At 54.1% G+C, this 13,112-nt stretch overlaps 4 protein-coding genes across 4 annotated transcripts; 2 read left to right on the top strand and 2 right to left on the bottom strand.

Moving 5' to 3' along the window:
- Nucleotides 1-343: 343 nt before the first annotated feature.
- Nucleotides 344-3,481, top strand: ASPACDRAFT_29909 (mismatch repair ATPase MSH1; the record flags this gene model as incomplete). Its single annotated transcript, XM_020199676.1, has 3 exons — nucleotides 344-703; nucleotides 783-1,701; nucleotides 1,758-3,481. The coding sequence occupies 3 exons, from the start codon at nucleotides 344-346 to the stop codon at nucleotides 3,479-3,481; spliced, it is 3,003 nt and encodes a 1,000-aa protein (XP_020055820.1).
- Nucleotides 3,482-3,722: 241 nt separating this feature from the next.
- ASPACDRAFT_61247 (ureidoglycolate hydrolase) lies at nucleotides 3,723-4,481 on the bottom strand (the record flags this gene model as incomplete). Its single annotated transcript, XM_020203645.1, has 1 exon — nucleotides 3,723-4,481. One exon carries the CDS (start codon nucleotides 4,479-4,481, stop codon nucleotides 3,723-3,725), a length of 759 nt encoding a protein of 252 aa, XP_020055819.1.
- A 969-nt stretch (nucleotides 4,482-5,450) lies between these two features.
- Nucleotides 5,451-6,617, top strand: ASPACDRAFT_61246 (putative glutamine-serine-proline rich protein; the record flags this gene model as incomplete). Its single annotated transcript, XM_020203644.1, has 1 exon — nucleotides 5,451-6,617. One exon carries the CDS (start codon nucleotides 5,451-5,453, stop codon nucleotides 6,615-6,617), a length of 1,167 nt encoding a protein of 388 aa, XP_020055818.1.
- A 3,743-nt stretch (nucleotides 6,618-10,360) lies between these two features.
- On the bottom strand, nucleotides 10,361-12,644 carry ASPACDRAFT_120935 (MDR family MFS transporter). The gene is made up of 4 exons (XM_020196389.1): nucleotides 12,292-12,644; nucleotides 11,861-12,198; nucleotides 11,344-11,803; nucleotides 10,361-11,284 (listed from the first exon to the last, which is right to left on the bottom strand). Exons 1-4 carry the CDS (start codon nucleotides 12,529-12,531, stop codon nucleotides 10,562-10,564), a joined length of 1,761 nt encoding a protein of 586 aa, XP_020055817.1. The 5' UTR covers nucleotides 12,532-12,644; the 3' UTR covers nucleotides 10,361-10,561.
- Between the last annotated feature and the right edge of the window lie 468 nt (nucleotides 12,645-13,112).

Raw genomic sequence — 13,112 nt, 5'->3', positions numbered from 1 at the left:
GTTCAATTAGGTTTCACAAACCCGGACCATCCTCCGACAAGAAAAAGCACACTCGTCGGCGGCAAGGTTGCGAGCTGCTGAGGAGGAGGGATTCTTGCGGAGTTGAAGGAGTTGGCGTTAGCGAAGTTCGGCGAAGGTCTCGTCCCAGCAGATTTGAGTGGCAAAGCGGGAAGGTTTGACGAACGGAACAGCTACATCTTGTGGCAGCCTGAGGCATCAATCTCCCGCCCTGGTTTCTGCCGCCGCTTTCTTATCCGATTCGGTCAAGCCTCAACGCGTATACAAGGAATTCTTCTCGGCACGCGAAGACAGACAAGAAGTCGGCGCAAACGGGGTCGAGACGATGCGCTTTCATGGGGTATCGATCTCCCATCTGATTAACACGCAACTACCTTCCAGTATTGGTCGGACTGGCTGTCCTTCTTACCGCTGTCATGTCCACCGCACCATCTGTCATCATGCCCGGAGGCCGAATCTATGCATTCCTAGGGCGACCCCTACCTCAATAGTCCCGCATAGAACTGCCAAATCTAAATCTGTTGTGAAATTGAAAGACTTGCCTCAAGGGGCGTTGAAATTGGAACCTTATGAAGATGGCGCCAATGATGGCCCTCAATACCCTGTCGTTTTGCAGGGGCATCGGAACAATATGCAAAGGTTTAGGAACTGTGTGGTGCTGACCCGTGTTGGCGGATTCTACGAGGTATGAAGACATGACCTAACTCATAGCTTCTTGAATATCAAGCTTTCCTTGGTGTGTATAGTTGCTGACTTGAGTATAGCTGTATTTCGAACAAGCCGAAGAGTTCGCTCCCTTGCTGAACCTTAAACTGGCTATAAGAAGGACAAGCGCCGGGCCCGTATACATGGCCGGCTTCCCTTTCTTCCAACTGGACCGTTTCCTCAAGATACTTGTTCAGGACTTAAGCAAGTATGTGGCCATTAGTGAGGAGTTCGCCAACGATGCCGAGGGCAAGCTTCGCACCGGGGGTCTCCAATTCGATCGCAAGGTCGCAAGGATCATCACACCTGGTACCTTGATTGATGAGAAGTTCATGGATCCTTCCGAGAATAACTTCCTGCTGGCAATCTATATAGATGGCAGCTCGGTGAAAGAGCAGGTAGAGCACGACGATGGGGCTACGAAGCAACACGTTCTGCCATCCACGTCTCAGAATGTAGGCTTGTCCTGGCTGGATCTCTCCACCGGCGACTTTTTCACTCAAGTCACCACGGCGCAAATGTTGCCGTCGGCTATTGCCCGGATCGGCGCTCGTGAGATCCTGGTGGACCAAGCCCTTGGAGACGGGGTCAGGCAAGAGCTGCAGCTGCTGACCGGGCACGACCACCGGTTGATGACATTTTTCCCATTCCCTTCGAAGATCGAACCCATGACGAAGTGGGGCCCTGTGCTTGAAGCACCCATATCTGCCAAAGCCGCGGCGTCCTTCACTTCTGAGGAAGTGGCTGCTGGCTTCAGCCTTCTCGAATACATCCGGGTGCAGCTACAAGGGTTGAATATGAAGCTTCAGCCTCCGCGCCGTCGAGATCTGGACGAATCCATGAGCATTGACCGGAACAGCCTGAGGGGCTTGGAAATACTAGAAACAGCCCGGGATGGCTTTGGGAAGGGGAGTCTGCTTCATGCAGTGAGCAGGACTTCGACTAAAAGCGGTGCCCGGTTGCTACGTGATCGCCTAAGTATACCCATAGTCACTTAGTCCGAGTCATCATTCTTCTACTAACTCATATCGCAGCATCACCTTCGACATCTATGACTGTGATTAACGAACGGTTGGACCTTGTGTGTACATTCATCGACGATGCAGAATTACACCGCAATGTCATCGATTATCTGAAGCGGAGCTATGACGCGCAGCGGCTGGTTCAGAAATTCACTCTAGGCCGGGGAGATGCAGATGACCTGATATGTCTATCTCGAGCCATTGAAGCTTCGAAAGAGATCCGGCGGGTGTTGATGAGCAAAAAGCGCAAATGCAAGGACACGCCAGCAGCTCAGAGCCTCAAATCCATGACGGATCGCCTGTATATGAACGGTCCTATCATCCTGGCTGAGAAGATCTTGGCAGCGATTGATGAAGAGGGATTGCTACAGAAACAACGCATCGAGGATGACACGGCTGCTGAAGCAGCAATGCTCGCACAGGAGGTAGCCTTCAGTGAAGCCCTACCGGGTGAAATAGAGACACTGCCGAAGAAGGTCAGGACGAAGAGCGGCGAACGAGGTGGCAGCGGGGCAGCCGATGAGGCGTCGGCCGTCGAGACCTGGATCATGCGGCGCGATGCCAGCCCGGCTCTTCACGATCTCCACCAGGAATTGGACCGACTGCACAACGAGAAAGCGGAACTCACCCAGCGCCTTCGCGACGCTGTGGGGTCGACAGCCCTCTCCCTCAAATGGACACCGGGTCTAGGCCACATCTGTCACGTCAAAGCTGCTAAGATCTCCCAAGAGTCATTAGAAGAATTGGGAGTGACACGGAACGTCTCAATGACCAAGTCTACCCGGTCCTTCTACCTGCCGGCGTGGACCGAGCTGGGCGGCCAGATGGATCAAGTCAAGCTCCAGATTCGGCAGGAAGAACAGGCGATCTTCGAGACGCTGCGCCGCGAGGTCATCCTCAATCTTGTCAAGATCCGCCGTAACGCAGCCGTGATGGACGAGCTGGACGTGGCATGCTCCTTTGCCACCCTGGCCCACGAACAGAGGCTGGTCCGTCCGACCCTCGTCGAGGGCACATGCCACAAGATTGTAGGCGGTCGACATCCCACGGTCAAGCTGGGTCTGGAGGAGCAGGGCCGGCGGTTCGTCAGCAACGATTGCTTCCTGGGCGACCCGGACCGCATCTGGCTGGTCACCGGGCCCAACATGGCCGGCAAGAGCACCTTTCTCCGACAGAATGCCCTGATCACGATCCTGGCGCAGGTGGGGTCCTTGGTTCCGGCCGACTACGCGGAGATGGGCATTGTCGACAAGATCTTCAGCCGCATTGGCGCGGCCGACGACTTGTTCCGCGATCAGTCGACTTTCATGGTGGAGATGCTGGAGACGGCGGCCATCTTGAAGCAGGCGACTCCGCGCTCCTTCGTCATCATGGATGAGGTAGGCCGGGGCACGACCCCGGAGGATGGGACGGCCGTGAGCTTTGCGTGTCTGCACCACCTGCACTATCACAACCGCTGCCGCACGCTCTTTGCAACCCACTTCCACGCGCTGGCAGACATGACCCAGGACTTCGAGTCGCTCGGCCGGTATTGCACCGATGTCAAGGAGACGGCCAACGGCGGGTTCTCGTTCGTGCACCGGTTGCGCAAGGGCGTGAACCGTGAATCGCACGCGCTGAAAGTCGCCCAGCTAGCCGGATTGCCCTCGGAGACCATTGAACTGGCGCGACGTGTGCGTCAACAAGGACTAGCCACTGATCCAGACCAGTGCAGCCAAACATCAGCCCCAGCATAGAACACACCCATCACGGCAATCATCCAATCCCTCTCCCCATTCAGCACGGGGCACAACTTAGCGAATATGTACAGTACATTATATACCCCACCTACCCACAACCTCTTTCTTCGCAACCACCCCATCTCGATATCTCCCACATGATCTATGTACACTACTTTTCCCCCTCCAATATACAATATACCCCAGATCACCCCCCAAACCTTCAATCCCACCACCGTAAATCAGCACTCCGCCCCTCTCAAAGCCTAGCCTTCACGCCCACTCCCTGCTCCACCTCAACCACAACCCCCTCCCCAAACACCACCTCCTGCACATCCTCCTCCGCCACGCCATTCATAAACTGCACGACCAAGAAGTCCACGCGCCGGTTCCCAATCACCGCCATGGGCGCATGCCACGTGCCCGCGCCGTAGGTGACAGCCTGCCCACCGCGCGCGACGAACGCCTTCACGCGGCTCAGATCCGGCGGGTCGGCGATGGTAACCACCTCCCCGGAGCTGGTGGTGGCCTGGGCGGTCGTGCCCTTGAGCGAGGGCGCCACGACGACCAGATAGTACGGCTCCGGCTCTTGGGCCGTGCCGGACCCGGCGGCCGGCTGGCTGGAGAGGTCGAGCGGGGAGAAGGTCTGGGTGGTGTAGGGGTGGCGTTCGAGGATGCGGATGTCGAAAACGGCGGATTTCCCGGTCGAAGGACGCAGGGTGCGCGGGAAGCAGGAGAACATGGTCATGCGCGCGGACGAGGCCCGGCCGCTGGGGCAGTTGCTGCCATAGTGGTCGTCCAGTGGGGAGATGGGACTGTACTTCAGGGCGGTGTTTTGGTTGGCGAGGACGGGGGTCGGGTGCAGCGCTGTCAGGGCGGAGGCTGGTGGTGGGGTGGCCACGGTGCGGGGCAGTGGTGAGGTGATGGCTGTGCCGTAGGGGTGGAAGGCGGACGGGGTGAGGGGTTCGGGGGTTAGGGTCAGGGTTGGGGTTGGTGAGGTCAGGGTTGGTGGAGACATGATGCTGATGATGCCGGTGGTCAATTGGTGGCGATGGCAATTGGAGGAGGTTGTTTGGTGGGATGAAGTTTGAGGGGGTTTGGTGAGGTGAGGAAGAGGAAGGGTCTGGAGGTGATTTATAGTAAAGAAAGTCTGGGGGAATGGGGTTCTCGGTCGAGAGCTCGGTTTCTCCAGTCCACTATATCTGGTTCCAGACTCCTACTAGCTGATAAGTTATCGGCACTCGCCGTTATCTGCAACCGGCGGAAGAGGCCGATTCTGTAGCGTCGATTGGGTAATTGACCATTCGTGGTTCAGGTACTGATCACTGTGGATTCTGTCTACATTGTGTTGCTTATTGCTCAGTGGTGTACACTGTAGCTTGTAGTTATAGTGTACGATGTATATCGCTATAGTGACATAAGTAACTAGTGTTAGTTAACGTTAAGAGTCATGACCTAACATCGCCAGCATTAAGTTTATGTCTGCCATCCGCTATCCGAGACTATCCGCTTGTGCATGTGCATGACTTACTCATATTGTTATGTCCGACTTGACCTGATCCAGGGGATCAATCCTTGGCCCAGGAAATTGCAAATGGAGAATTTTGAATCCCCACCTTGGGTGTCTCAGCCACAGAATTTCCCCCGCCAGGATGTGGCAGTGCCTGTGTCGCGTCAGCCTTATGCTTGCCTGGAACAGGCAGGAACCAAACAAAAAGAAGTTTAGGTACCAAAACTAATGTAGGCGATTATTGCCCAGCACAGCCACGACTGGGGGGGGCAGGCACTGGGCAGTGAATCAACGCTGCTTCGCTTCCTCTACAAGCAAGCGCTTATATAGCTAGTCTCACTCTTCGCTCTCGCTCTTTCTTTTCTCTTCCCCCACTTCACTTCCCTCTTCTTACTTCCATTTTTCTCTGGTCTTCATTTCCAGAACAAAATCTTCTACAAAGACATCTCAGCTTCACAAAGTCATCAGCCAACCCCGATGTCAGCACAAGAATACTTCGGCGGGTCTTCTCAAAACCCTCCTCGTCGGGAGGAATCCCACACTCCTGGACCCTGGAACTCATCGACGCCTGGACCGGGCACGCCTCGCACCGGCGCCTACAGTCCCTATCCCCCCTCCGAGAACTACTATCGTCCGAACTCCAACCCCAACCCCAACCCCAATCAGAACTACTATGCCTCCTCACCAGACCCCAGGATGGCGCAGGGGTCATGGAGCGGACCTTCTCCTTCCCCCTCTCTAGGCGGCGAAGGCTACCCCCACCAGCCGTACGGACAGCAACCGCAGCCCCCGTACCCTCAGCAGGGAGGATCATCCCCCACGCCTTCTGGCTACCCCCCGTACCCTCCACAAGAAGGAGGAGCACCCTACAATGACCGCCCATATTCCCCCTACCAGCAGCAGCAACAGCAACAGCAGCCCGGCCACCAACAACCCCCACCCTACAGCACCAACCCCAACCTCCCGCCGGGCGCCACCGACGACCAAGACCGCGGCTTCCTGGGGGCCGTGACCGGCGGCGCGGCCGGCGCCTTCGCAGGCCACAAGGTGAACCACGGCTTCCTGGGCGCGATCGGCGGCGCGCTGACGGGCTCCGTCGCGGAAGACGCCATCAAGAACCACCGCAAGAAGAAAGAGGAGGAAGAAAAGGAAGCCCTCCGCCGGCAGAAGGAGGCCCTCAAGGAGCAGAAGCGCCGCGAGAAGGAAGAGCACAAGATGCAGCGTCGCGCCGACCGTCACCACCACCGCCGCCACTCCAACTCGTCGTCCTCCTCGTCGTCGTCCTCGTCCGATGACGAACGGAAGCACCGTCCCGGGAAAACCTTCCGCGGGAACTTCTCCGGCTCCTCCCGCGAGATCCGGCTCGAGGGGTACCACGAGCTCGTGGCCTACTGCGGCGACGTCGACGGCCGCCAGCACCGCTCGGTCATCCCGCTCAACGACGTCCTCACCAACTCCTGGGGCGAGTTCAAGTGGGCCCGCCACGGCAATTTCGCTGCCTCGGCGAGCAATGTCCACCTCGAGGATGGGGGCCGCGTCCTGGTGGCGGATCTCGGCGATGGCAATGGAGGGTGGAAGAGGAGCTGGATCCGCTTGGATGAGAGGATCTCGAACCAGAATGGGCGGTTGGTGTTTTTGGATTAGATGGTGATGATGAGATAGTTCTTTCTTTGGGGGATGGCCTGCAACGGGAGCGGGTTTCCATGGATAATGGGTTATAATGCATTAGCTTTCTGACACTGAAATTTTGTGGCTATCAAACAACGTAGTTCTACAGAGTACAACGTAGATCTTACGGTTTTCATATTGCGGCAGGATCTCTTTTGAACGAGCAGTCCTTCTAATCGAAGCATGACAACCAAACAAAAACCGTCAGGGTAAGAAAAACATTACTACCTATTAGGTAGGCATACACGCCGAACCTCGGTCACAATCTAGCCCAGCTAACCCAACCCATGCCTCTTATTCACCAACTAAAATATATACATTCAAAAATCAGAATAAATGAACGAAAGAATCGAAAGAAAACATGACACAAGGAAAGAAATGTGAGTCAGTCGAGGACAGTGTCGAGACATCAGTCTAGTCCCAATGGGAGCGAAAAATGGTTATACAAGTGCAGAAATAAGAAAATTCAGAATGAGTAATGGGCAGACTATACCATAGTCTTGGGATCCGTATGCGGTGTGTGGTGTGTGATCAGGCCTTTAAACAACCGGTGTCGCGCCCGGCGTGATCTGTGGTGTAGAGGAAGCCATGATACTGAAGGTCGAGGATGGATAGGCCCAGGCGGGGCGGGAGCTGGACGCGGCGGGTGTCGAGGAGGGGATTGCGGCCGAGGTCGAGCTGCCGTATATCAGAGGGGTGGAAGAGGACGGGGTGGGTGGGTTTTGGCTGTTGTTTGGGTCTGAGGACCCATCGTCTGAGGAGCCGTCATCTGAGGAGCCATCATCTGAGGATCCGTCATCTGAAGAGCCGTCGTCTGAAGAGCCGTCGTCTGAAGAGCCGTCGTCCGAAGAGCCATCATCTGAGGATCCGTCATCTGAAGAGCCGTCATCGTCTGAAGAGCCATCGTCCGAGGAGCCATCGTCCGAGGAGCCATCGTCTGAGTAGCCATCGTCTGAGGAGCCATCGTCTGAAGATCCGTCATCTGAAGAACCATCATCTGAAGATCCGTCATCTGAAGAACCATCATCTGAAGAACCATCATCTGAAGAGCCGTCGTCTGAAGAGCCGTCGTCTGAAGAGCCGTCATCATCACCATCACCATCGTCAGGATCCGGCACGGTCGACGTCGCAGCGCTGGGCTCTCCGACAGTGCTGCTACCAAAATGAACACTTGCACTAGCCGAGTGATCTGTGCCGGGTGTATGAATAGCATGTGTGCTGGTTGCCGTTACCGAGTGGTGAGCATGATGCGAGGTATTGACAAGCCCGGTAGCAGACGTGTGCACTGCCGCAGTGGAAGATGCATGGCCTGCCTCGACAGAGCGTGTCACTGAGCTAGACGCAGTCTCTTTACCGGTTGTAGGAGTGTGCCCCGCTTCTACCGGGGTTGTGATAGACTTGGAGGTTGTCTCGACTCTGGTCGAAGAGGCATGATTCAGTTCTGCAGTGCTTGTCACAGACTTGGAGGTCGTCTCGACCTTCGTTGAAGAGGCATGGTTCAGCTCTGCAGTGCTTGTGACAGACTTGGTGGCCGTATCAACCTTGCTCGTAGATCCATGCTGCACTTCGGTGGATCTAGTAACAGACTTAGAAGTTGTTTCTTTGGTAGTAGTCGACGAGTGCTGGACTGCAAGAGTGGACGTTCTAGAGGTCGTAGTGGATGACGATGTTGACTTTGAACTAATTGCAGTGGCTGAATGCTCGGCCTCAGGGGTTTTAGTGGATATTGAAGTTGTGGTCTTGCTAGTGGTGGACGGAATAGTGGTAGCAGATGAAGTCGAAGTTATGGTAGAAGCATGCGAAGTGGTGGTGCTAGTGGTGGTGCTCGTGGTGGATGTCGTGGTGGAGGAAGCAGTTGTCTTCGAGCTGGAGGTGGTCGTATGCTTCTCCTCGGTCGTCGTAGTCGTAGTCGTAGTGGTGGTCGTATGGGTGGTGGTCATCGACTTCGTGGTTGTCGGCTCCTCTTTCTTGGTAGTAGTCGTCTTCTTCTGCTCTGCCTTTGTAGTGGTGTCTTTACCACCGCTGTGCCCCCATATAGTACTACCGCTGCTGCTGCTGCTAGACTTGTGCTTCCTACGCTGCAGAACATAGGCCAAGCCATGCCTGGCGAAATTCTTGTGAGGATCAGGGTATTCCACAATATCTGCCACTGTCGCAACAGGGTCATAAGACTCGACTGAGTTGGCATTTGGATCGGCCGCCAGGGCTCCGGTAACAACACCGCTAGCCCAAAGGGCCAGCAAGAAGGTTTTCCTCAGCATGATTCAGTTGTTGCGTGTGCGATGAGGCTACCTGGGTCTGACCGGATCTGGGTCTCTTGCAACCCTTTTATCCCTCATCTTGATCGATGTATTCATTTGTAAGGCCCTTTTTGCCCACGGTTTCAGACAATCCAACAACACAACGGACTTTGAGATGCTGTAGAGACATCGTGGCCCCTCAGCTAGAGTATCACCATCTGGTAGGTATGGAAATAGTGCAAGTAGTGATTGGGGGCTGAATCTCGAAGGGAAAGCTCATTACCAGTAAAGGTAAAGTGAGATGGAGGAGAATTGAAGCTCTGCCCAGTGCCCATCGCCCCCACAACCGACGTTTGTTTACTTCCTGACTCGCAGCCAACATCGACTTCCCTCCCTCGCCCCCAACTTGACCCACCAACTCATTTGCTTCAGGACCATTGCACTGCCGCCATCATTCTCACGGTATTCTCGCCGAGAATTCCGGTTCGTCCCCTCATTGTTCCTGCCGCAAAGCTAAGATCTGATTAATAAACTGTCATGAGTAAGCTAACAGGTCTCTGCCTGGGTCTCTACTGTCCGCTGAGAGCCAAAATATCCACTGGCTGTGACACAATCGCAATAGAAGTCATGGGTCGTTGATCTCTATGTCCCACCAACATAGTCCACCATATTTATCGACTGCCACCAGCAGCACGGGCAATAAATTAGCCCCTCACCGGCAATGTCTCGATACCATAACACAATTGGCACGAAGATACACCACTGAATGAGAGATGCAACAGTCCAACCATTGTGATTACTCCTAATCAGCAAGTGTCCAACAGGCTTGGCGACATGATGGTCCTCAATCGTTGAGTAATCATGATTAGTGATATTCTTAGTTGGGGAGTGACGCGCGCTGACCATGGTTTCATATTCACCCTCGCAGTTAGCATCTGAGATGAAACATATTTGTCTCTTGTTCGCTCATCTTTAGACCAGAGGCTCTGGATCTCTTTGGTCCTACCGAGCTATACGAAGTGACCAATAAGGATGCGACTTGAATGTCGCTCTATCATCGGATGTTCCCAGGCATATCAGCCCCCAAGCTTTAGGAGTGTCCTGCCTGCTCGAGACTTAGCCCATCTCTCCAACACCTGGATGATCGGTCTAGAGATTGTCTCTGCGATCCTAGCGGATGCGATGTTGTCAGGCAACCAACCCCAATGAGCAGCAAGCGTTCCACGAGGGCGGTTTCAGTTCTGGGCTGTCATGCCGGCTTCCGCGAGTTGCATTTCTGTGGCTGAGTGGCGTTGCGGGAGTGTCTTAAGAAGTGACCGGCGCTAAGCCTTGAACACATTTCACAACCATGTGGCCGATTCGCTCCTGTCATCGGCTTTCTAGGGGTTGCGATAGCACCCAAGCGTCTTTCGTTCCTACCAGTATGAGACGCGCCACAATCACTTTCAGACCTCCGATGGCCCATTCTGTTCACCTCTGAAGCCTTGAATTCTGAATGAAAATGGTTCTGTCAATTGGGTTCTATTGATTCTTTATGACAGCTGGGACTTGAAAGGGCCATTGGACTGATGCTCAATCACGACACCCATATACAAATGCAACAATGCAAGCTATGTACTGATTCATTAGCCAAAGGCAAACTTTTTGTACCGGCATCTTCGGCGACATTCACGATGCCCACTATGAGCTAGTCGACTCCTTCTCCTTTAGTCCAGTCTTGGTCTCCACATGCTCCTTACTGAGATGCTGCCGGGTGATGAACATGCTGGCAATAAAACCAACAGCCGCCACACACGCATAGAGAATCCAGATGTTACGAAGACTCCAGGCGTAGGCGTTCGTTACCGCATGGCGTTGATCCGCATCCCGAACAGTAGAGATGATCACCACATTGGACGCAGCTTCCGATCCCGAGAACTCATCCAAATACGACGACGACAAGCCTGCGGCGCGGAGATCTCCCTGCCGCATTTCCATACTGTTCTGGAACACGACGCCACCCAGAACCACTGACATGGCCATCGCCACGTTGCGGATGAAACCGAATGTTGCGGTCGCGCTTGCAGTGTCCCGTTGCGAAACGTTGCTCTGTAGAGCAAGAAGGGGCGGGAAGAAGAGCAAGCCGCATCCCATGCCGGTTACAATCTGGTATCCAATAATCTTACCCAGCGATGAAGTGGTGTCGAGATTGATGAATAGCCCAACCCCGAGAACAACGAGGGTAGTTCCCGCCCAGACGATTTCCAGGTATCGGCCAGTGCCATGGATGAACAGACCAGCGAAAAGACTTAGAGCGGCTTCGGTGAGCACGAATGGAAGAATCATAAGTCCAGAGTGGAAGGGAGTCGCTTCTTTTGCTGACTGGAAATAGGTGGGGAGATAGTACTCCGATCCGAGGAAAGCCTGATCGCCTGGGTGTTAGTAAGTGGCCTACAAGGTGAGAGGATCCAGGTCAGACTCACAAAGCCGTGGGTGAAAGCGACCAGAAAGCAGGCAACGTTGGATCTGTTGTGGAAGACACCCAGTGGCATGAGCGGATACTTAGCCAAGCGCTTCTCACTATAAATAAAGGCGACCGACATCAAGGCGCCAAATACGATCAGACAAATCACTTTCGGCGAGCCCCAGGGGAACGTGGCTCCTCCGAAATCCAGCCCCAGCAGAAGCAAGATGATGAGGGCAAGCATGGAGAAGCTACCCCACCAATCGACTGCCTTGATGCCGGCCAGCACTGGCGTCCTGGGGTTGTGAATGTCCAAGAAGAAGAAAAGCAGCACAAATGCAGTTCCACAGACTGGGAGGTTGATCCAGAAAATCCAACGCCAGGAGACGGATTGGGTGAAAGCACCACCGACAAGAGGGCCCATGGCCCCCGCGATGGCCCAAATGAACTCGATGAGCCCCATGAAGAGGCTGCGAAGTCTGTCCAGAGGTCAGCATTCATCACTTCTGGGGTGCGGGCATGCATCAGTCTCATACCGAACACTAAACAAGTCGGAGATAGTGATGGTAATCAACTGAATGAGTCCACCACCAGCTATACCTTGTAAGCCACGACCCGCGATCAACATAGGCATGTCAACCGCAGTGGCGCAGATGATGGATGCGCCAAAGAACAAGGCAACGGCAGTGAGCAGAACGGGCTTCCGTCCCCAGATATCGGAGAGATTGGCCCAGATATTAGAACTAGCCGCATTGGCCAAGAGATATGCACCTCCGATCCAGACATAGCCCGATGCGGAGTGCAATTCTGACGAGATGGTGGGGGTGGCCGTAGCCACAATGGTCTGGTCTAGGGCTGAGATGAAAAGAGCAAGCTTGAAGATGCGCGTATCAGTAAGGGCTTATCAGTTGGGCTCTCTACCAAAAACTTTGGCTGGAACGAGCATGCTTTGGCTGCGGTAACATACCGAAAGAGCAATCATGGTCGCAAAGATCTTCCAGTTGCTGCGAGCCACCGGGGCATCCTGACCCGATTCGAGCCTTTGAATCTGCAACTGCGAAGTGCCTGGTTCTGGGACATGGCTCAATAAATGTTCGTTATTGTCCGAAACGCCCGAGCCGTGCGTCTTTGCAGTCGCAGGTTGAGACGGAAACGAGGTCGCTTCCATCTCGATCGGTACGGAACTTTGCTGAGCTACGCCACCCATAATGAAGGACTATGAGCAAGTACTGAACACAGGCCTCTATCTTGATGCTAGAGGAGAAACAGTTCAAACGACAGGAAGGGATTGGAGAGAAATCTGGGTTGAGTCAAAGCGGTTTGTTCTGTTTGTCTTTCTTCCCATTCTTGGCTCGGAAGACATCCCGAGGTTTTACGGAGTTACTGTATGTACCATCCATGATTGATATCACATTAGACTTGACTTATGATGTATCTGCAAATGATCCTTTCAGAAAAAATGTTGTCTATTGTTGACGAGCTTGTCACTTCAAGTTAAACTACGTCATCGTATCATAAACATTTTTAATGTAACGATCCGGCTATTCTGGTGGAAATCTTGGTATGAAGATTACCGTCTCGAAACCAGAACCGTCCACCACGCACATACTTAGCAGCGAATTCGGGAGTGACCTTTGCTTTTGCTTAGTTATATGTGTGCACCACCATATATTTTGGATGCTATTTCCTCAGTTCTGTGGTATCGAACGCGAGGCCATGACCTCTTGTTCGCTATATTGGAGAACAGCATGGGTCCACAGGGCGCGGCACGCAAATTATATATACCTC

Source organism: Aspergillus aculeatus, assembly GCF_001890905.1.
Source record: "Aspergillus aculeatus ATCC 16872 unplaced genomic scaffold ASPACscaffold_9, whole genome shotgun sequence".
NCBI classification, from domain to species: Eukaryota; Fungi; Ascomycota; class Eurotiomycetes; order Eurotiales; family Aspergillaceae; genus Aspergillus; species Aspergillus aculeatus.
Note: the sequence above shows the minus strand (reverse complement) of the source record. Positions and strands in the feature narration are given on the sequence as shown.